Source organism: Adiantum capillus-veneris, chromosome 23 (genome assembly GCF_014529385.1).
Source record: "Adiantum capillus-veneris isolate H3 chromosome 23, ASM1452938v2, whole genome shotgun sequence".
NCBI lineage: Eukaryota > Viridiplantae > Streptophyta > Polypodiopsida > Polypodiales > Pteridaceae > Adiantum > Adiantum capillus-veneris.
In genome coordinates, this window is record NC_140953.1 from 120,685,535 (window position 1) to 120,710,239 (window position 24,705).

At 41.4% G+C, this 24,705-nt stretch overlaps 1 protein-coding gene across 1 annotated transcript; it reads right to left on the reverse strand.

Moving 5' to 3' along the window:
- Window positions 1–17,936: 17,936 nt before the first annotated feature.
- On the reverse strand, window positions 17,937–20,140 carry LOC147428456 (uncharacterized). The gene is made up of 7 exons (XM_086497090.1): window positions 19,321–20,140; window positions 19,069–19,118; window positions 18,836–18,979; window positions 18,683–18,753; window positions 18,568–18,602; window positions 18,511–18,524; window positions 17,937–18,417 (listed from the first exon to the last, which is right to left on the reverse strand). Exons 1-7 carry the CDS (start codon window positions 20,015–20,017, stop codon window positions 18,220–18,222), a joined length of 1,209 nt encoding a protein of 402 aa, XP_086353216.1. The 5' UTR covers window positions 20,018–20,140; the 3' UTR covers window positions 17,937–18,219.
- Between the last annotated feature and the right edge of the window lie 4,565 nt (window positions 20,141–24,705).

Sequence of the window (24,705 nt, forward strand, 5' to 3'; positions counted from 1 at the left end):
GGTATGTATAGCCTTTTTTAGTAGCACCTACTTCACCCAGATACTCTATGGGAAATGCACCAAGTCCAATAGGAGTTTCAAGGACAAAGCCTGTCTTAGGACAACAACCTCCACTACCAGGTGCTAGAATGCCTATAGACATGAGATAGATGCAGATGATGGAATCATCCAACAAACAAGCACTAGTACCAAATGCAACGTATTATAATAATCAAAAGTGGGTACTTCCCTTCAAAGAGACAGAAGATGAGAGACAAACATGGAGTGATGAGGCTTGTACAACCTCCACCTATTGCATTTTGACTTGAAGAAAGAAGGTACGAGATGAAAGGACATTGCGATTCATTGCTAATAGAGGCTTAGCAAGGTCAAACCTATTTATACCCAAGAGGAATTGCAAGAAGAAGCTCCTCTACTAGAGATAGAGTGTCTCAAAATCCGTGGCAACCACTTGGTTAACAATGTCCTCAGACGGAGATCACACAAGTCAATGCCTATTGTCTTGATTGTGGCATCATTCACTTGATCCCCAACTGTCCAAAAAATCCAAATCAAATCAAAAAGGTCACGAAAACTGTCTTCAAAATTGTTCAGCTACCCAGTAGCTCAGAAAATAAAAACGTCATACTAGTTCAAGTAGTTACAAGAGTGCAAGCTCAAAGGAAGCTGCTAAGAACCCAAAGATAGAGAAAACGAAGATTGGCGCAAGTCCAAAGATGGGTGAGCCAAACACTGATGCACCTAATCAAAAAACTAGGAGCAAACGGAATAGCTGGAAAGCTAGAAAGTCTAGGATGAGAGCACGTAGGGAACCGGAGCAAAATTTCCTGGCTGAGAAGCTTACCCAAGCTGGGGAGAAGATAAGACAACATGAGGAAATGGTTGCACCTTCTCTTATACAGATGTCTCAACCTCCAATTGAACCATCAACAAAAAGTGAGCCAAAAAGTGCTAGTTTGAGAGGATCAGTGTTAGTCGAAAAGGTTAATGAGCCTTTAGATGACCTCCTAAAAGACTGTTAAACACGGCACAAAAGCAACCAAACGCAAGAATAGAAGTGGATGACATATCCATATGCAGAACTAGAAAAGGACATGCTTGAAATGTGCAAAAAAATGATTCAAAAAGCCCAGGCTTTACTAAAACCACCAGTTGGAAAACCTGAGGGTGTCATCCATGTCCCACCTACACCAATAATACCACCAAACCAAGAACAAAAAGAGCTAGATTCCATTCATGAGAACAGACAAAAGCTCAAGGACCCAGCATAAGAACCAAGAAGAGTGTTGAATACCACGGATAATTCTTCTCAAAGATTTCACATAACTATACTGACAGCTGTAAATAAATAGATGGTCTTTACGAATTGTGGAAACAGCTAAGAGAGGCCAATGAAGCAAGTGGGCTAAGCAGACGAGTAAACCAATCGAGTGATGGAAGAGGAGTGTCTCTTCCACCAATAGAGGCATTTGAGATTGGATCTCAAATGAATCTGGAAATGGAATCATATTGGGGAGACAAAGGATCTGTATAGTCTATGGACAGTCAACCCCATTCATTAAGAACACTACCATCTTATACGGGAGAGTACGAGGCAAAGTCAGAGGTTGTTGCAGTCCCATCACAGAGACTGTCTCCCAACAAGGTCATCAATTCAAAAGGACTGATAGATATTCTATCTACCCCAGTTACCTATACGATAACGTTAGCCGAGTTCCTCAATGTGGGACGGGTGTCTAACCTCACTCCTATCTTATTGTAGATGTAGCGAGAATCACAAATAAATTGTCAATCCATGGGATGAAGCTGACTCAACTAGTACATAGAGGCTACAAGATGTTGTCAATCTCTTGGAAAACAACAAACAAATCGCATCTAACTCAAGCTACACTCAAGTGGCTGAAATCACCAAAAGCCAATCGCTCATCGGCAAACAAATCACATCCGTTACAGCATCAAATGACATCCAAACGTAACGAAACTTCTAGGAAATATTTATAAGACCTAAGCACACATATTTATGTTCTCAAATCCCACTTTAGGTCAAGTGCAAAAATTGTGATTATTAACAGCAGTAGTGGATTTTTGACCTAGTCATTTTCGGCTCAGAATTCATCTAAATGCTTAGCAATGATGTCCCAATACCCCGCCTATACTTAGTTTTTTATTTTGAAGTGTAAATTCTTACTTATGATGAGATTAGACCGAGGGTTGGTGATGCCAAAAGCTACGAAATACTATGAAATGCTTACGTCAATGCGTAAAGCTCTTACCTGCAATTGCAACGCAACAGACGCGACTACAATGTGACAACTAGGGAGGAAGTACGAAGTGCAAGAAGAAGAGAAGTGATCGTTGTTAGCTCACACTGCGTATTTCATTATCCAAAACTTAATAATAACTTACAAAAATTGGCTTTTATACCTTAGCCAAGGTTTTTGGTGGTCAAAATCAATAATCTAGGAGTTCTAACTAAAGACAAGTTGATACAATTTGGAAGCTTGTAGCCCCGGTTCATCGATTACAAAGTTTGTCTGGAAAATAGGAGTTACAATATTCTTGATTCATCAAAATAATAATTGTTTTTAGAATGAGAGCTCCAAAAAATGGTATTCGGGTTAGCTTGCTGCTAACATTCCCCCCCTCCTCGCATGTGTCGTCCCTTGACACAACTTTATGGGTTGAAATAATCTTCGGGTTGATGGTTGGCGAGGCGGTCTTTAAGTGCATGGAGTGCCTTCTCATATCTAATCTTTCTTTCTTTGTTTGGAACCTGCAAAAATTGCATAGTGACTCTGTCTCTTACCTCGATGGCGGAGTAGCATACGAATCTGGAAGTTAGGTTGTTGATCACTAGCCCAAAAATCTTCGTACACCAAGTGAAAAAACCTGTGTAGAACGCTTCCTCAAACGCCAACATATTATGAGATGGCAAGAACATGCAGCAGGCGTAGAAGCCATAGAGGACTTCATGGAAGGTTGGCCACTTAGATCGTATCATAGACCCTTATTGCCCTCAAGGAAAGACATCCGCGATGCTCTTGCTTGCTCTGGCTCATGAAAAACTTCAATGCATGTGAGCATCATCCGGAAAATTTTGTAGAGCATAGCACATGAAATATCAGGGAGACTTTTGAAGAATTCCATGACACCTGTTAGGGCTTTTACCATGTATTCCTCTGTCGGCGTTCCCTTTTTTGGAGCTGGCAATCTCGGGTAATTCAGCCATGTAGACCGTTTCTTTGTCATTGCCTCATGTGGTTGCCACATCCTTACTCTTGGTACAGGACAAAAAATTGTTTCTTTTTGAAGTGCCACAGGTGCTCTTGTGAACAGAATCAAGTATCTAGGATTCTTGTTCAGCCATCTCTTTCTCCATTTGGGGTGGACTTCATCTGCGCCTTTTGTTTGCATGTCTTTATATAGTCATTCCTTAACCTGTAGTAGCTCTACCTTGATCAAGGGATATGGTAGCGATTTTTGATGCCATTGTGCATTGATTTGGTTGGGAGTGAGTTAAGTAACATTGACTGAATGGAGAACTCTCAACTCCCAATCCATCACTGCTTTCCATTGCTCATTCGTTTCTTGGGCAACCATCTCCTTAAGTGCATCTTCTTTAGCTTTTGACAGCTGGACCATTGGCACTTCATTGGCTTCTGTTAATTGTACATGAAAGTCATCTTCTCCACCTAGACCTTCTGCCGACTGTGTTTCTATCTCAGTGAAAGAGATTAAGGGAATATCAATGTGGGGTTGTTGTGATGTACCTACTTCTTCTTGCATCTCTTGTTGTCCATCTCGCAGTCGTTGATTAACCCTCTTGAGCTCTGCTATCTCCTTGAGCAGCTCTTCTTCTCTTTGTACCCGCATTAATGCAAGGTCTCTGCGTTGTGACTTCTCTAGCTTTAGCTCTAGCTCAAGATCTTTATTCCTTTTTTCCAGTGCTTTATATACTTTGTCTGTGCCTTTGATTGAGGCAATTGCGGGATTTTCTCTTATCTATCACAAGAAGGTTGCCTGATCGTTGATCCTCTACTCTGAATATTGCAATGAAGCTTTTGCTACATCTAGCTGCACTTGGATCTTTTGAACTGACAGAGTTGTAGTTAAGAGTTCGTTGGTAACCTCTGTCAATTGTTCGTCTTTGGTTTTACAGGCATTTGTTAACTTTGTGAGAAGTTCACCTAGCTCTTCCATTTCCTTTTGGTGCTTCTCTTTGGCTAGCTGGTGTTGTTCAGCTTCAATTCTCAGCTCTCAGATTTGGCTCTACAGATTGGAGATGGCATTCATTCTATCCTCTAGCTCTCCTTGGAGAGCGTCGATGACCATCTCTAGCTCTCTAGCCTTAGCACTGCAGCTAAGTGCTGATGTTCGCATCTTCTCTGTCATCTTTTGCATCCGCGTTGCATATTCATTTACTTAGAGAATTACTTCGTCATTTGTTTGCCAATCTGCAGGTTCTGTGAGATGCCTAGATGTTTCAGCAGACTTTGTGTGTCGCTCCTTTGGTTGGGCTGTGGAAGCTGTTTGTGGTAGCGGCAGGGGTCCTATCTCTCATCAAGACTGTGTGGTTGCCTCTGCTGCTTTGTCTTCTTGAGGCTTCGTGGATGCCTCTGCTGGTTCCTGCTGGTTGGTGCTAGACGGTGTGGCCTCTGTTTCTTGCACCTTTGGTTGCTCAAAACTTGTTGCCTCCTTTGGTTCAGGACTTGTTGCTCTTTTTGGTTTTGGCTCTTTTGCTTTGCCTTGCTTGGGAGTAGTTGCTTCCTGATGTTCATATCCTGCTGCCTCTTGCGATTCAGGCTCCTTTTCCTTGGTTTCCTCGCCCTCTGTGGGTCTATCTGTAGGTGATGGTGGAGGGCTTGGCATGGGGTGGTCGTGTTGTTCCATAGCAGGTGACAATGGTCTGGGAGACATCTCACTTTGTTCATGCTGGCCCTCACTTTGTTGTGTCACTTTAGCTTGTTTTTCTTGCTCGGATGCATCTTCTCTAGCTTTTCTCTCAGCTTCTTGAGCTTCTTTTAGCTTTAATGCTTCCGCTTTTGCGTACATTCTTTCCAAAAAAATCCTTTGGGTCTTCTGTTTCTTTCTGTGTGCAAGGTTCTTTGTTATCGGACCCTTTAACTCTTTCGGTACCCACTTTCTAGGGTCCTCAGTTGTAGCTTGACGGCTTCTTCATAGGTTTCTTTTTCCCTTTCAAACCTCGCCTTTTTTTGCTGAGGATCTTCTTGATGTGCGGCCACTGCCTTTTTTTCATCTCTTCAATACGGGCTCTTCTTTCCTCATTGTGTGAGCTTTTGCTGCTATGTGCTTCAGGAGAGCTCTCAGTAGATTCTTCATCGGATTTGTAAGCTCTTTTTGTGGACCTTGTGGCTCGAGGGGATGGCTATGCAGACCTCGCCTTTTTTTGTTGAGGATCTTCTTGATGTGCGGCCACTGCCTTTTTTTCATCTCTTCAATGCGGGCTCTTCTTTCCTCATTGTGTGAGATTTTGCTGCTATGTCCTTCAGGAGAGCTCTCAGTAGATTCTTCATCGGATTTGTAATCTCTTTTTGTGGACCTTGTGGCTCGAGGGGATGGCTATGCAGACACAATCCATGTGTTCTGATCTGGGGCTGGCGGAAAATTGTCTGTCATGCCAATAGCATGGTATGCTATTCTTGTAAGTACATCAGGTGCTCCCATATAGGTTATTTTTCCATCTTTCTTTGTATCCTTCAATGTGGATAGCACATACTATGTGTGATCGATGGGTTGCCTGGTTGTCGACTTTAACACTTGTGTAAATGTAGTTGCAGCTGCATGATTGGGTGTTGTGTACCTTGGCGGTCTCTTTGCTAGAAAGTGAAAGTGTTGATGATACAATCGTGCTAGCTCTTCCACTTGTTTTTGGATGAGATCAGCAAAGGTTGCCGCAGCGGTTTCCTTGGTGAAGGTACGTGCTATCTTTCTGTCTCTAGCTCTCATCGTCATCCCTTCTATCGGCAACTTGAGAGCTTCAACCACTTTTTCTTTTGTAATTACCACTTCTACGTTGTGCCCTTGCTGGTCAATAATCTAGGTTGTTCCATCTTCCTTGATTGTGGACAAAAGCTCAAAGGCTTTGTGAAAATCTACACCACATGGCTCTTGTTTGTAGAATTCTCTGAGTCCAAGCCTTCTATTAGCTTCTTTCGTTTTGGGCTTTGCCGCCACACCATAGACCTCTTTTGGCAGAAGCTGTATTCTACCTGATTTCCTTCTTCACTTTTAAATTTACCTGTGAAAACAGTTGTGTTGTTCTTCTCAAGCTGTTCTTTCGACAGATAGGTTGCATTAGTTGTCTTTATTGAACTGGGGTCCAGTTCGTATGGTGGCAGCTCTTGCAGCTTCTCTTTTTGAGTGACCCTCTTCTTGGCCTTTTCCACAGCTTGCATGGCTCCTGTTAAGTGCATAGAGTACCAAAGTTAGAAAATTTAGCAGATTCCACTCTAAAATGTTCTTCAGGTTGAATTGTTGACAAATTGAGTCCAATCTGCTTCAAATCAATTTTTGAACATGCATGGATGCATAAAAACATGTAAAGATCAAAATCATGAAGTCCAATAAAAAATTTGCAACAAAAGTAAATAATCACGATTATTTACAACTGATGAATTTTTTCAACTTTTTGCAATTTTGGCATCATGGGCTTGAAATAGACATCAATTAAATATTCTGAGTGAAGTGTGGGCAGTGCACAGGGTGAGAATGGTACCAGATTTAGGCTTTCTGTCTCTGAAACAGTAGATATAAAGGAATTTTGAGATTTTGAGCTCCAAATTTGTTCAAACTTGGTTAGTGGGCTTAGGACATCATGTGATTTGGTCCCATGAAGGCAAAGTTGCAATTTTCCCCCATCTTGGCAGAAAAGTAAATAATCACGATTATTAACTTTTTCATCAAAATGAACATTTTTTAGTGCAAACTGGTTCTAAGCATGATGTCGACCTTGTGTATGTGATATGAGGAGATTTGGATTAAAAAATGTTACTCATATCTCAGAAATTGGTTTGAAAGGACTTCTTTGCGTTTTTTGAAAATTTTCCAAGTTATCATTGATTAATTTGGCTCATACTTGAATGTGACATGTAATAGGTGTGCACAAGTGATAGTTGAGGTGATGGTATCATTTTCAAGCCAAAATATTACAAAGTAAATAATCATGATTATTTACAGCAGTCAACTTTTTCTTGCAAAACTTGAGAATTTTGACCTAACCATATTCTATACACCTAAAACAAGTCCTAAATTGAATTTGGTAAAGTTTTGTGCCGGCATCACTTCGTGCTTTGTCGACTCTGAAATCACCGATTTTTGTGACTACATGACCTGGTCCGCTATATAGTCCTGAAGCAACTCATCCAATTTTGGCCCATTTGGAGTCAGTTTGACATCGTATGTCAAATTTGACGCTTTGTAGCCTTCAAGATGTTTCCTGGTTTTTGAGGGCTTGGCTTGATTGATTTTAAGAAACCAACCATATACATTGTGTATAGACCCAGTCTATTATCTGTCTGTGGAGTCAGAATCCAATTCTGTCATCTGCCAAAAACCTAGCTTTTCTACTTGGGACCCCCCTTGACCCCTACCGAATGGTCAACTGTTGATATAGAAGTATTCTATCATCTAGGGGCATGCTACAGTTCAAGTCTTGTCTGATTTGGTAAAGCTGACAGGCCGCTATGGTCAATTTTTGGTCGTAGGTCCTCGTGCACTTCTCGGATTCTAGGGTTTTTTCCTGGGATTTAGACTAGCTACCGGCCGTACATAATGGATCATTGATAGAGAAAGAACTTACCCCTCATGTCTAGTGTGAGATGGCGCTGTAAACATGCGACTGTGGACTCCAAAAAATGCACGCGAAGAAGGTTAAAAAGCTCTCTCTCCAAAGGAGACAAGTGGAAATGAGGTGATTTTAGCCTACCTTGGGTATCTATACTTAGACTTCCCAAACCATTTTTCCCAAATCCCCCTGTTAGTCCTACTAGGCCGTGAAATCTATGTTAGAGTCAAAAATTTCCCCAATCGGATTCCTGTAGCTCATTCTGTAAGAATTTTGCAAAAGTAGGTCTGGCCGCCTAATTTAGGATTCCCGCTTTCATCGACCGATTTGATTGAATTTTTTTGTGTTTGTCCACCTTGGCCTTCGAACATCAGCGTGTCTTCATTTTTTCCATCTGAGCTCATTTGCTATTTATTATTAATTTTTGACATGTTTATTAAAAAAATCAAAGAAAATAACAAAATGTGATAAAAAAGAAAAGTGAAAATCCAATAGTTAAGAAAATCCATTGAAAACACAGCTTTATTGTTTTTTGTTATATTTCTCCATTCTTAAGTCCCAATATCAAGAAAAATGATAAAAAATAACCAAAAATGACTAATGTTTGATGATTTTCTCATGGTATATACACTATTTACACTCATCGGGGAGATGTTATTGTTTAAATTTTCCTTGTTAATGATTTATAAGGGCATTATTAGGTAATTTTGCAAAATATCACACGTTAGCATCAACCTCTTTCCTCTCTCTTCAAACATTACCCTTAATGACTTAGTTCCCTTCCACCCCTCCTAGATAGCGTACTACGAGACGACTGTGTGCATGGGTTGAACAATCGTGTCTATGCATAGCCTTGGTTGGCTCTACCATGCTTTGAAGATCAATGCAATTAAAACCATTATGTTGTGCAAGAGTTGGGTCTTTAGTAATAAACTCAAGGGTTTCTGATGTTGAGGTTTTCTGATAATGTCTTCCAAAGAGAAAATCTTGTAGCTTGTGTGCTCTTTGCTTTATTGTACCGTCATGATGCTTTGGCACGCTAATTTCCTGAGATATTGGTACCAATAATGATTGTTGTCGAGCTTTTACCCGCCATTGATATCTTGCTTTGTTTTGGTCAGAATGGTGTGGTGGAGTTTTCTTAGACTTAACTCTCCATTGCTTGATCAATTTTGCAGTTTGCGGAGAAGATAAATGCTCCTTTTTCTTCCAACTCCACTTTCTGTTAGGTTCCTTGCTCGAAAATGCTCCTGTTTGTGTTTTGAACCTTGGAACCATCTTTGGTACTGTCGATGATGTTTTGGGCACCCAAATTTGATTCAGCTTGTCCTTAAGCTGTGCTTTCGGTAGCCAAATTTGTCTGACTCCTTGCATGCTACTTGTAGCATTTGCTTGTCGATAGGATGGAGAAGATTGATTGCGTCGTGGTTTGCTCGGCTGGGAACCTCCTTTCCATTCCTCTTTGCTTGGTGCAATTGGAACGATGAGTTGTCCACCTTTAGGTGATAGCTTGAGCTGATTGGCATCCCAATCTGGTACTGCTTTGTAAGTCCGCATCCATGGGATACCAAGAATCATAGTCTCATTCATGTGTTCATCTGGTAAGCATACAAATTGATGAGGGCATGAACATCCATGTACTATCACATTCAAGTTGACTACTCCCAATGTTGGTGTTGGGTTCTTCTTGCATCGTTTGATAGTCGCTATTCCTACTGTCAAAACTTGACTTGTGGCTTTCTTGTAGGTGGAATAATTGACTGCATTTACTCGAGCTCTTGTGTCAACCAATGCATTTGTGCTATGATTGTTCAGCTGCTTTGATGCGAAGGTCCATTCCATCTAACCATTTATCATTTGTTGACACTACATCTTTCTGCAATTCCCATTGTCGGTCATCTATTTCCAGAGTGTTGATGGGAATAGGTATTTGTTGATTTTTGAGAGCAGCTTTCCTTAAGAGTACCCAAAGCTGAGCTTCTTCTTTGGCTTCATCAATAACCTGATGTTGTTTTATCTTTCTTTGCTTAGCTGCATGCATCTTTTCTAGCAATTCATTGGTTAATGGTAAATTGTACTTCTTTAAACGACATCCACTAATCCAATTGGCCATTGGTTCACCATCTAGGATGGACAACTTAACTAATCCACTTGGAGATCTTCAATGATAAGCGGTCCGTTTTCCTTTTTCTTAAACTTGGGAATGTGTTGTTTAAGGGAATAGACTAAAACTAAGTCCCCTTTTTTGAAGATTTTTGTAATTAGATGGGAATCAAAAAATTGTTTTTGTTTTTGCTTCTATGCATAGATGTGAGCTACAGCAGTTAGCCTTTGCTCACCTAGCTTTTCTAAATCTTCAAGTCTCTTTGACAATTCATGTCCTGTCCACTCAAGATCCTTAGCTACCCTTAGTGTCGGCATTAGAAATTCTATTGGCAATATTGCATCAAGACCATAAACAAGGTTAAAGGGTGTAGCATTTAAAGCTATTTTGAATGAAACTTGATAAGCCCATAGAGCTGCATGGATATTCATTTCCCAGTCTGTCCTTCGTGAACTAACTACTTTAGTCTATACCGAGCTAAGATTTTTTTTTGTATGCTCAGATTGTCCATTTGCTTGTGGATGATAGGGAGCTTATTTGTTATGGATGACCATAAATTCATTAAGCACATACTAAATTACCTCATTGAGGAAATGAGTTTACCCATCACTGAAAATTTCTATTGGTAGTCCATATCTTGTGAACACATACTCATATAAGAATGCGGCAGTGGTTCTGGCATCATTCTTTTAAGTTGCTTTAGCCTCGACCCACTTGGTCAAATAGTCCGTAGCTACAATATATATTGAGCTTGGGTTTTATAAGCAGGTGGTTGTATTGGCCCAACAAAATCTATACCCCATTTTATGAAAGCTCTAGCCCCCATCATTGGTCTTAAGGGCATGCTATTTACACGGGTTGGCATTTTTGCTCGTTGACATGCATCACACCTTCGAACATATTCCTTGGCATCTGCAAAGAGTGCTGGCCACCATATGCCCCGGGGGATTCACGATGGAAAACTTATCGCACCACGTAAGTATAGAGGAGGAGGGTATTTTTACAAGTTACATAAGCATATAAGTTAGGGGCAGGGCCCCAATAATTTATCTCCCAAGCTTAAAAATAAGGGAGGGGAGTATCATATCTATGGGGGGGAGGGGAGGGACTTGACCCAGATTGATTACTTGTAACAATTGGTCATTGGTGTGCACTAGAACTCAGATGAATTTTGGGAATTCTTTTATCAGGTCACACATCAAATTTTGCATTAAGCCGGTCATAGATAAGGGTTGACATGGAGCAGGCAAAGGGTTGATTTACAATAGCTTTAGATGGGTTAGGTAGCTAGAGTGCAGTATGATCACATATATTTTGAAAGTGAAACTAAGACACACTAAGGATACATCTAGTTATCAACAAAAATGGCTCCTTATTACTTACACACTCTTTGACTAGTTTTACTCAGTTAGATCATGTGAAACCTAAATTTTATATGTAAGATAGAGGTATGATAGTTTTCTTCATTGATTGTCGTATAAGCGTAGAAAAGGGGGTCATATTCCCTAATATGAGTCGTATATATATATTTTATCAAAGTTATCCGCTCACAGGTGGCGTCCCATTTTGTATATAGAGTGAATCCCCCGGGCCATATGCTTGCCATTAATATTTCTCTTGCGGTGGTCTCACTAGAAAAGTGACCTCCAGCTAATCCAGTATGTGCTTGCTCTATAATGGGAATATATTCGTCTTCATTTGCACAAAGACGTAGCTGTTGATCCTTACCTCTTCGATACAATTGGTTTCCAATAAGAGCATAGTCTCTTGCTTCCGTTTCAATTGCTCTTTGGCGGCATTTACTCATATTATCAGGAAATGTTCGGCTCGATAAGTAGGTAGCTAGATAGTTACTCCACTTAGGAACAAGTGACATTTGGAACAATGTTACATGAGGTATGGGTGTTTGTTTTTGACATTGAGGACAATCTTTCACAAAAGAATGAAATCCCTCCTCATAGTTGGCCAAAATACTCCAAGTCTCAAAACCCATTGTATAGTTTGGTCTTTCGCAAAGTGAAGTCCGACTATGGTCATATGTGCTTGACTTAGGTATTGGGTTTTCTCCTCAAGATAAATGCACAACAACAATATTCCATCTTAATTTCTTTTGTATAACCTACCAGCTAGTAATTGGTACATAGCCAATTGCTCAATTAATCCAATTGTAATAGGAAGTGGTATTTGCAAATCCACTTTAGCTATGGTCATCAATGATACCATATTTTTTGACCATCGAGGTATCATTTCTACGGAGAACAGATATGCATCTGGTAGATCACCGTCTACTCCTCTGGGTGGTTCCCATGAAACATTCCTTGACAAATGATATGCTCTTTGATGAGTAGTGCCCTTTTTTACAACTACAATGAAATCAAATTCCAGAAGAATGATGAACCATCTCACTATTCTTCCTGTGTTGCATGGCTTGTTGACCAAGTACAATAAGGCTTGGTGGTCCACAAAGAATACAAATTTGTTTGCTAATAGGTAATGTCTATACTTTTTTACGGCATAGATCATTCCTAATCCTTCCCTTTCGGTGGTGGTATAATTCTTTTCTGCCATGTTCAACTGTTGACTAGCATAAGAAATAGGAAAATCAATTTTCCCATCTCTTGGTTGAGCTAGTATACACCCGATGGCAAAATTGGAAGCATCTACATGTATGTGGAATATCTTATTCCAATCTGGTGCTTTCAATCTTGGAGCTGAGGTGAGAGCTTGCTTAAGCACATGAAGGATTCTTCACACTCATCAGTCCATTCAAAGTGTATAATCAAGCTATACATGGGTTTTGCAATTATAGCGTACATGTAAATGAATCGTCTGTAATATACACAATGTCCCATAAAGGCTTGAACCCCCTTGACTGTTGTCGATCTAGGAAAATCAGCAATAACATGAATTTTATCCATATCAAGAGTATACCATTTTTAGACACTATATGTCCAACAATTTTTCTTTGTCTACCCATGAATGTGCACTTTTCAGGATTTAAGCAAATCCTATAAAGTCTACATTTTTCAAATGCCTTTTTGAGGTGTTTAAAATGATCAGCCCGGATTGATGAATGTACACATAGATCATCCATATAGACTTCCAAGAAATTCCTAAGATATTCTTTAAAATTCCTTGTGCTTGGCGACTGTGTTGGTATGATTGTTTCTCTCTTTCAAACCGGGCTTGCTTTTGAACAGGTTCTTCTTGGTGTGCTGCCACCGCTTTTCTCTTCATTTCCTCCCATCGTGCTCTTTTTTCTTCATTATCCGATCTCTAACTACTGTGCCGTTCCGATGAGCTTTGGCAGCAGACTCTTCATCTGACTTGTATGATCTTTTGGCAGGTCTTGTAGCTCGAGGAGATGGTTGAGCTGACACTATCCAAGTGTTTTGATCTGGGGCAGGTGGTAGGTTGTCGGCCATGCCGATGGCATGGTATCCCGAGGAATTCACTCTATATACAAAACGGGATGCCACCTACAAGCGGATAACTTTGATAAAACTCTTATATACGAATCATATTAGGGAATATGACCCCCCTTTCTACGCTTATATGATAATCAATGAAGAAAAATATCATACCCCTATCTTACATATAAAATTTAGGTCTCACATGATCTAGCTGAGTAAAACTAGTCAAAGAGTGTGTAGCATAGTGACTGGCAATGTACTAAGGAACCGCTTCTATTGATAACTAGATGTACCCTCAATGTGTCTTAGTTTGACTTTCGAAATATATGCACAATTGGCATGTACTGTGGCTACTCGTCCAATTTTGACCCATCCAAAGTTGGTGTAAATCAACCGTTGACCTGCTCCAAATCAGCCCTTATCTATGACTTGCTTGATGCAAAATTTGATGTTTCACTTGATAACTTCCCCTAAATTCATCCAAGTTCTAGTGCACATCGGTGACCAATCGCTACAAGTAATCCTCCCCCCCCTCCCTCCCTTATTTTTTAGATTTAGAGATAAATTTTTGAGGGCTTACCCCTAACTTATACGCTCATATAACTTGTAAGAAAAACCCCCTCCCCTGCACTGACACGGTGCAGTAAGTTTTCCATGGTGAATCCCCCGGGCATGGTATGCAATCCTTGTCAACACCTCTGGTGCACCCAGGTATGTGATCTTTCCTTCTTTCTTTATTCCTTTCAAAGTGGTCAAACCATATTGTGCATGGTCAATCGGTTGTCTGGTTGTTGACTTGAGGACATGCGTGAAGGTGGTGGCAACTGCATGGTTTGGTGTTGTATACCTTAGCGGCCTCTTAGCAAGGAAATGGAAGTGTTGGTGGTATAACCTAGCTGGCTGTTCAACTTTTTTGTGAAAAAGGTCTGCAAAGGTGGTCATGGCGGTTTCTTTTGTGAAAGTTCCGGCTGTCTTCCTATCCCTTTCCCTCATTGTCTTCCTTCTATGGGCAGTCTGAGTGCTTCTACCACTATTTCCTTGGTGATCACTACTTCAACTCTACTTGATGTCCCTGCTCGCTCTTGAATCTGCCAGTGAACATTGTGGTGTGATGCTCCTAAAGCTGTTCCTTTGAGAGATGGTTGCCTTGGGGCGGTTTTGACTGAATCGAGGTCCAGTTGGTATACTGGTAGTTCTTGCAACTTTTCTTTCTAGTTGAGCTTCTTCTTGGCCCTCTTTGCTGCTTGCATGGCTCCTGTTCAGTGAATAGAGTGTCAAAGTTAGCAGATTTTGACGGATTTTTCTCCGAAATGTCCTTTAGTCTGAAATCTGACAATTTTGGTCCAATTTGCTTCAAATCAATTTTTGAACAAGCATAGATACATAAAAACATGCAAGGAACAAAATTGTAAAGTCCAAACAAAAATTTGCAACCAAACTAAATAATCACGATTATTTACAGCTGAGTAATTTCTCCAACTTTTTGCAAACTTGGCATCACAGGCTTGAAGTATATACCAAATACATGCTCTGAGTGAAATATGGGCTCATTTGGATGCATAGGGTGAAAATGGTACCAGATTTTGGCTTTAGGTCTCTGAAACAATAGATATAAATGAGATTTTGAGTTCCAAATTGATTCAAACTTGGCTAGTGGGCTTAACACATCATGTACTTTGGATGTATGATGGCAAAATAGCAAAATTTCCCCATTTTGGCTAGAAAGTAAATAATTACGATTATTAATTTCTCTATCAAAATCAATATTTTTTGGTACAAATTGGTTCTAGGCATTGTATAGGCCCTGTGTATGTGATATGAGGTGATTTGGATCAAGAATTATGGTCCATAACTCAAAAATTGACTTGCAAAGACCTTTTTGTGTTTTTTGGCAATTTTCCAAGTTATTGGCGCTCACTTTGGCTCATACTTGATTTTTGGCATGTAATAGGTGTGTACACGTGATAGGTAAGGTGATGATACAATTTCCAAGAAAAAATAGTGCAAAAGTAAATAATCGCGATTATTTACAACAGTCACAATTTTCTTGCAAAACTTAAAAATTTTGACCTACATACATTCTATACACCTAAAACAAGTCCTAAATTGAATTTGGTCAAGTTTGGTCTTGTCGGCGTCACTTTATGCTTTGTCGACTTTGAAATCATCGATTTCTATGACTACACTACCTATTGAGTTGGTTTGTCACTTGTGAGGCTTTGGACTTGTCCGCAACATAGTCGTGAAGCAACTAATCCAATTCTGGCTCATTTGGAGTCAGTTTGACCTCGTATGTCGAATTTGACGCTTTGTAGCCTTCGAGCCGTTTTTTGCTTTTCGAGGGCTTTGCTTGATTGATTTCACCAAACCTCGTAGGCAAGCTGTCTATGGAGTCAGAACCAAATTCTGACATCTGTCAAAAACTTAGCTTTTCTACTGGGACCCCCTCGACCCCTGCCGAATGGTCAACTGATGATATAGAAAGGTTCTATTATGTCAGGGCATGCTACAGCTCAATCCCATCTGATTTGGTCGAGCTGACAGGCCGCTATGGTTAGTTTTTGGTTGTACGTCTTCGTGCACTGCTCGGATTCTAGGGGTTTAGACTAGCTATCGGCCATACAAAATGGATCATTGATGAGTAAAGAACTTACCCCTCATGTCTCGTGTGAGACGGCGCTAAAAACGGGCAACTGTAGACTCCGGAAAGTATGCGCGAAAGAGGTCGAAAAGCTCTCTCTGCAAAGGTGACAAGTGGAAATGAGGTTGTTTTAGCCTAGCTGGGATATTTATACCCCGACTTCCCGAACCATTTTTCCCCGGATTCCCCCATTAGTCCTACAAGGCCGTGAAATCTTTGTTAGCCTCCAAAATTTCCCCGATTGGATTCCTGTAGCTCATTCTGCAAAAGTAGGTATGGCCGCCTAATTTAGGCTTCCCGCTTCCATCTTTCGATTTCATTGAAAAATTTTGTGCTTGTCCGCCTTGTCGTTCTGATCACCACCGTGTCCTCCGTTTTTCCATCTGAGCTTCTTTGCTATTTATCATTAATTTTTTACATGTTTATTGAAAAATCAAAGAAAATAACAAAATGTGCTAAAAAAGCAAAGTGAGAATCCAATAATTAAGAAAATCGACCACTATGGTGCTCAAAACCTACGACTCCTGTGACGGGTTCGGCTCAACAGGTCCGCACGCAGCTGCCCAGCCCAAGAGCTCCCGCTTTGGTCGACCTCGCTTCTACTCACCCCCTTCGATAGGGTCGGATCCCGTGATGCTAGCGACCTCGACGCCCCTTGCTAAGCGGCCATGCCTGCTTGTCGGCTTCTTGTGGCTTGCATGACATGCAAAGAGTATAACTCTCCACGCCTGTGTGTCCCAAAAAAGGGTGGCTCTTGATACCAGTGTAAAGGCCAAGGTGACTAGACTTAGGATCCTCCTCCCAACCTACCAATATAAAAGCAGGCTCCTAGCCTCTTGCCGTAGACGGATCCCCTTGTCCACACTGCGTAGCCTGGCCCCTGGCCAAGTCCGTGACTCCCTGGCCTTGCCGGGGGGGGGGGGGGGCTCACCTTTGTGTCCAATGAGCTCTGTCAATGAGTGACACCCAGTAGGTTTTACACGCGTTGCTGCAGCCAAAGTTGTTCGAAGCTAGGAAGTGTGTTATGCAAGGTTAAGGGTGTATAATGGTGCAGGACCAAGTGTTAAAGTAGGTGCCAAAGTCCTGGACAGGCAAGTGATAGAAAAGGTGTCTGGTTGATGGGGTTTTTTAGGCCAAGAAGGCTCCAAAGTGGGACAAGCATGTTGGCAGGAAGCAGTGTCCATAATGGGATTCGTCTAATTAAACAAGAATAAATGAAATAATCAATAGGTCTTAAAGAAATTGTCGTGTTCACTGAGATCCAAAATGAATAATCACCCCCCCCCCCCCCCCCCCCCCCCCCCCCCCCCCCCCCTTTTCAAATATAGTAAGGAATCCACATAATTTTTTGTTTCACACTTTACTTAAAAATATCGTGCCCATTTGATTTTGGTTAAATTAACAGAGTGGGATGGAATTACTACATGATATGAGAGAGAGAGAGAGAGAGAGAGAGAATTTTTAACGTCATGGGAAACTATCCCAAGAGACCTCAAAGAGAGAGAGAGAGAGAGAGAGAGAGAGAGAGAGAGAGAGAGAGAGAGAGAGGGGGGGGGGGGGGGGGGGGGGGGGGGGGCGCTTATTGCATCTTGATTTCTTTTGAAAGTAGGTTGGTCGAATCTTTTTCTGGTTGTCATGAAGTGGACCTCAATCGGAGAGTTGTCAACAACAGCAAGTAAGAATCCAACAGAACACTTCAATTTGTAAAATGAAAAGCTCCATAACTTAAAAGTTTAGCAATATATAGTTGTGGCATTCTAACGACTAAACGTTGTGTCTCAAGTAATGCAATCACAATCACTGGATGGTTTGTTTCCACGTTATATAGAAAACCTTTTGAAATATGGCTTTTACAACAAACAAAAATGTTCTATGGTATCTTTGTTCTCATCAAACATGCGGCAGAAAAATTGTATGAGCAAGCAATCATGCTGCACCGGCAAACTTGACAAAAACAAGTCCCATCTAAGTCCGAGTTCGCACACATTAAGGTTTTATCGTTATTGAGCCAATAAGGTTTTATCGGTATTGACAAGCATGCCACTTATAGTGGTTAACCCGCAACACATTATCAGTGCTGGTTAAAATTTGTTGCATCTAAATTAAAATATTTGAAGTTAAGTTTAAAATGTCAACGCGTTTGCTTTACCATTACCCTGCCGTTCAAAGAATTTAACGGTGATGTAAACTATACAGGAACATGTTCCTAAGGTATAGCAGAAAACCTAGAATTAATGTACTAGTTATTTAGACTAACCTAACGAAGAATGCTAATCCTAATGCTAATTATCCTATAGCATAGCTGGTTCCGGCCAACAGCTTGGAGATGGGCACTGAATGAATGTTTAATGGATAGAATAGCTCCACTCGCAAGCTTAATATCCCTGCCGATCTTCTGACAGAGCTTTTCTGCAACAGATGTCGACATAAGAGAACCTGATGACCGCAGATATTTCTGTCAATCAAAGTCCGATGGTTAATGAATCTTGATTAACGTGAGCTGTCGTGAATCCTTTTTGCAGCTGCCAGCAAGCTTTGGGTAGTGTACCTTATCTTCAGCTTCTCAAGCCAAACGAAAAACTCCGCATCAGTTTGACCATGTCACCTACGTTCGGATCACTGTCCTTTCCCGCTGGCATACTGGACAAAATACATTCGCTAGATAGTGTTAGTATTTATCTGATTGGTAGAAGTCCTTCATCCTAATTCTAGAACCTTACATGTAGTTTTGTGCCGAGTCCGTTGCTGCACAGGCAAGTTCTTTGGGCTTTTCTCGTACACGCCATACTTGCTAGAACATTCAATACAGAAAACATTAGCATCACTGTTGAAGCGCGACAAACACTTCAAGATCAATCTTGCATACGATGCACCTTTGTCGAAGTTCGCTTCGGTATATAATTGGCTGCAGGCCGGTCGCAGCTGCTGCCTGCTGATGATTCCGGAACTCCATCCACCCTGCTGCCGCTTTCCCACAGACAGCCATTCCGTGAATTCGTCCTTACGTACTTCTTGTCCTGGAGCATTTGTCCATTTGTAGCGATTAGCATCGACACCAAACTGCTACAAACGTCTAGAAACGTCTGCTACAAACTGTGAAACTTACTCGAAAGGACGGAGTCTTATTGAATCGTTTATTTTGTGCAATAGCCGCATCTGTCCATCACATAAAACAAAACGCAGCTTAGATTTTTCTGGAAAGCCATAGGGGAGAAATATAGTCAAACAGTACTTTAAAAAATAGATTAGATATCGGCTAATTTCTGTTGATCTCCAGAAAAATGGAACTCCAGACATAGCAATATTCATAAAGAAGCTTAACCCAGTCAATCGAAACGGCATTGCAAGGAAAACTCACCAAGATCAGTCATGCCGGAGCTGGAGGAAGATGATGTGCTTTCCCCCCACTTAACTACAGATTTGTCGAGTTCCTCAGGAAACCGAGGATGGACAAATCCCGTTTCCTTCGTGCACCAAAACCTTGAAGGTTTTGGAATGTCAGCAGAATCCGGCCGACACGTCTGTTCTGATAAGCGGCTAGTGAGCCGATTATGTTGAGATTCTTCAATGCCAAAGCTATCTGCATTTGACAAAGAATTAGAAACAAAGATCTCGTCGTACGAGGGAGCTGCAGGAAACTGGTTACAATCTACGGTGTTAGAATCGTTTCCAAAGCCACTCAGGAGGTCGGTGTTCGCTTCACAGGCCGCCGCAGAAGCTCCATTGCAAATAAGGCGCCGATCGAGCTGGTGGATAGCATCTACGTCTGCTCTATCTCCGAAGCTCTTCGAGTTGGACGACGTCGTTGAGAGCTTCGAAGAAGCTATGTTGCTGTTGTCTTCTTGATTGTAAGGGTGAAAAGGTGGGAGAAATTGGCAGAAGGGGACGAAAGGTTGGGCCATGCCAAGGGGCATGATCTGCAGGGGCAACGGGCCCTCATTATTGTTGTACGAGGTACTTGTGAAGGCGTAGAGGCAACCAGGAGGGGGAGGAGGGAGATGGTAAACGATAAGATGAATTGGAGGTGCTGCGGACAATACAGAATAGTCCGCCATAGCCTTTTCTTCGAAGCTGTAACTAGCAAAGCGCTGATCTGACGCTCGGTTGCGAGTTGAAAACCTTGCAGCAGCATCAAATGAGCGCCAAAGCGTAAGATTGAAATGAAGGCCAATTTATAGGTCTCGAGATTAAACGGGGGCTTCGGCTTTTGTGAAGGGTTCCCTATATAATAAGAGCCCCGTTCCCCCTAGTGGATGCAGGGGTTCTGAGTCTTCGCTGCACTCTAACTAGAGTGCTTAGTTAGTTACATTTGTATTGATCAAAGTGAGGTTGTCACCTTAAGGTAATAGGATTTGTGGAAAACAAAGCACAATATCTCTCTCTCTCTCTCTCTCTCTCTCTCTCTCTCTCTCTCTAGCTTTTCTCTTCTATATTCTTGTTTCTTGTGTTTACAATGCCACGATCTTGGTGTCTCAATTTTGATATGTTTAAATATGTCCTTAGCTATTAAATTTTATTAATTCTTTGATTCAATGTCGCTTTATTTTTTGCATTCTTGTTATTTGTGTGAGCATAGTTGCGTCATTCGAAGGTTCAACAAGTGTATATATTTTTGGAGAAGAAAATGGAAAGAGAGAGAGAGAGAGAGAGAGAGCTTGTTACCTTTCATCAAAGCAAGTTTTGTTGTTTCCTAATTGGTATTGTCTGAAGTGCGTTACGATTTGATGCAACAATTTTGAGTCATGTACCTCGCAAAAGAACCGTAGGAAGGGTCAGAAGTTATATAAAGTGGTACGGATCGTTTAAAATATATTCCTTTTTAAATGTTGTCCCCTTTTTATGTTTGGAAGAAAAAGAAAACATGCAAGTCTCCTTGCATGGAGGAGTTTGCACAGTCCTCCCCAATTTTGAAATACGAGGAAACGTGCCATTCCCACGGCAACGTGCAATTTTCAATGTGTTCGTTTCACTATGTTCTCAGTAATGAGTAAAGAATACAAAATCTACAGAAGATGCTGATACGGACACAAAAATTCATGATGTGGTGTACTTCACAAAGCACAAAACTTGCTTTGGAAGCTTCTCTACTTGTCCGGTAGGTCGTCTCTTGGAGTGCATTGATTGTTGTAGAATATGCCCAATAGAGACAGGATCAAGAAGCTCGGGGCTGTTTTCGGAAAATAAAAAGAGATGGCATCTCACCAAGTGCAATCACCAACACTTGCATCTTAAAGGCATGTGGCATTATGCGGACGTTGATATAGGAAAAGGCTATTGAAAAAACACGTTGTGCTTGGAAATGGCTTGGTTGACATGTATGCCAAATACTTACGAAGCTCAAAAAAGTGCTCGACGAGCTTGCTGTCCAGAATGTCATCTCTTGGAACGCTCTCTCTCTCTCTCTCTCTCTCTCTCTCTCTCTCTCTCTCTCTCTCTCTCTCTCTCTCTCTCTCTCTCTCTCTCTCTCTCTCTCTCTCTCGCAATAAATGTGTCAAGACAGAACTAGAAGTATTAATCTGCTTCAGAATGTCATCTTCGTATCTGCTCCTACGCACTGCACACTACAATGAGGGAGAAAAGAGAGAGAGAGAGAGAGAGAGAGAGAGAGAGAGATTTCATGAAAGAGTGTTAGATTTTTTTATCTGAGAGTGTTTGGGATATCGATCGTCGTGGTTCAGTGGTGTACCTCCACAAAAATTGGTTACTGGTCGTAATGCTTCAAAGGGCTACCTCGCCAAAAACCACAAGGGGTGTTAAGAGTTTTGTCAAACTCAATGTTCATGATCATACAAGACGTCAATGTTATTGTTTGTTGTTCCATTTGTATGTTTCAAAAAAAAAAACATGCAAGTCTCCTTGCATTGGGGAGTTTGCACAATCTTCCCCAATTTTCATATTACCAGGGAACGTGCCATTCCCATGACAGCGTGCAATTTTCAATGCGTTCCTTAACTGCGTTCTCAGTGTCAAAAATCAAAAAATGGTAATGCTTACTCATCGTGCAATTATTGTTGATGCACGCAAGTTTCATTTAACCTTCCGTATGACCGCATTGCTATGAACAAACATGATAGTGGAGGCGGAGTGGATATGGCAAAGCTTGAAGCTGTGTCACCAAGGTTTGGTATGGAAGAGCCGAGAGGGCTCTTTTACAGTGGTAGGGGGCCATTTACCCTCTTATAAGAGCACATCCAATAATTATTGCACTCAAGGTAACAACATTTATCACTGGCAACCGTTGCAATAGCATGTGAGCATCCTCTAGACTCCTGCAACTTGGGTATATATTTATAAATGTGGTACATATATGGAAATCACATTTATGCCCTTTGTCGGTTACTTGTTCATGAATCGACTCCATGTTTTAAAGCAACAAGGTTGGTACAAGCCTTTGTCAAAGAAATGAATGTAACCCTATGTGACACTATTCCTCTCTGCACCATCCCTTCAAATAGCTGAAGAGCCTCCTCACCCTGTCTATTATGTGCATAACCGGCAATCAAGGCACTCCGTGACACATGATCTTGGTAAGGCAGTCTATGAAATACTGCACGAGCCACCTCCATGTTGCCGCACTTGCCGTACATGTCAACAAGGGAGCTGCCAATAAATGGGTTGATACCTAGGCCCCTCCCAATAACTTGGCCATGTACCCATTTGCCTTGCTCTTCTTTGACGTCGCAACAAAGGTGACTTCATCCAATTGAAGACCCTCGCACTCCATTTGATTTGTGCAATGAAGTGCTTCATCTGGTTGACCATGATGTGTATACCCAGTGATCAGTGTAGTCCATGTTACAATATTTCTGTGTGGCAATCTACTGAGCAACAGGGCAACATTAAGCTTTTAGGCCATCAGAGACATGTCAACTAGCGCACCACCAACAAAACCATCTGACTCAAAACCATTCTTGACAATATGAGCATGCACTTGCATGCCAGTCTCTGAAGGGATTCCAGCAGTAAAGCATGCTTTAAGAACTGTTACATATAAAGATCATCTGCCAATACTCCTGAGATGAGCATCTGATCATGATGAAGAGCAACAGCTTGGTCGTTTTCAAAGATGGGTAGAAATAATGTCACCCTAGGGAGATGCAGCAGTTTTTTCTAAAATTCTGAAAATTTGATTAGCTTGGGCAATATTCCCAAAGGACGCATGCATGCAAATCAAGAAATTTACCGATGTAATATTTGGGACCTGATCATTTTGTAATATGAACTTCTAAAGTGCTTTTGTAGCTAAGTAATTACGCACATCTGTACAGCTCTGAAGTTGAGTCTGAAGCTCATTAAGAAGCCCTGGGTGATCCAAGCTATTACCAGGGTCAAGAAGGATTGGAAACGACCCTCTGCCACTTCCATCCCCACTGGCAAGGAACTGCAAAGGAAGCATGCATCATTTTAGTTGCAACATTGCATGCCGATCTAGAGCCGAAAAAGCACAAATGCATGTGAGAAAACTGTCCTTTTTGTGCGATTTTCTTCCCACTTCCAAGGTGGGTGCAGGTAGCCGCAAGGTAATAATAGAAGAAAACCAGAGGACCATGGCGTAGCACCGCCGAAAAGCATACAAGCATGACTTCTTTTTTCAACAGCCCTTAACTAAAAATATCATCAACAACATTCAGGACAGAAAGCTCCTCAAGCACTCTTTGGTGCTTTCCCAAGAACAACACATTTCGCATATGTGATCATTGCTCCTACGTAGTGCCACATGCTTTCAAGATGCAAGCATAGGTGATTACATCAAGAGAAATGTCTTCGCTTTGCATCTTGAAAATAGCCAGCTAGCCAGAGCTCCCTGGTCCTGTCCACTGTTGGGCATATCCCGCAATCAGATGCACTTGAAGATACGACATTCCAGACATCAAGGAAGTGTCACATGCCTTCAAGACAAAAGCATAGATGATTGCATTTGGAGAATTGCCCTCACTTTGCATCTGTTGGAAACAGCCCAGGGCTCCATGGTGTCCCTCATTTGGCATACAGCTTGACCAAGAGCACCACAACATACATATGAACACCAAAACGTACATATGCCCATATCGGCATCTTGTGTAGAGACACATTCCTTCAAGATGCATTCGTAACTAACTGCATCTAGAGAGAGCCCCTCACTTCGCTTCAACAAGACCTTTTTGGTTGTGCTCTTGTTGCACACATCTCTCAAGAGGCGACATTCTGGCCAGGAAGCTGCTCAAGTTCTTTTTGTGCTTTCTTAAGCACTCCACATTTGGCTTACATATCAACCAAGGCAGTGCCAAGCATGACATCCTTTTTCAACAACCTCTGGCTAACAATTTAATTGCGAATTTTTGTGCCCATATCAGTATCTTGTGCAGAGTCACATGCCTTCAAGATACATACGTCGGTGATTGCATGTGGAAAGAGGCCCTCGCTTTGCATATATATCGACCAAGACAATGCAAAGCACGCTGCACAAGGAAAATCTTGGAATTAGTGCATTCCAAGAGTCCACACTCCGAAACGAAGCTCCTCGAGCTCTTGCATAGAGCAAGATGCCTTCAAGATGTAAGCATATCCTTCAAGAAGAAAGTATAGGTGACCAAATCTAGAGAGATACACTTGCTTTGCGTCTGTTGAAAGCATCCTAGAGCATGACATACTTCCCCAAGAGCCCCGGACGAGGTATGGCCTCATTTATTCTCTCAACCATGTCAATTACTTGTAGAAGGTCACATTCAGACTGAATTTGGACAGATGCATTGCTGACAATAGC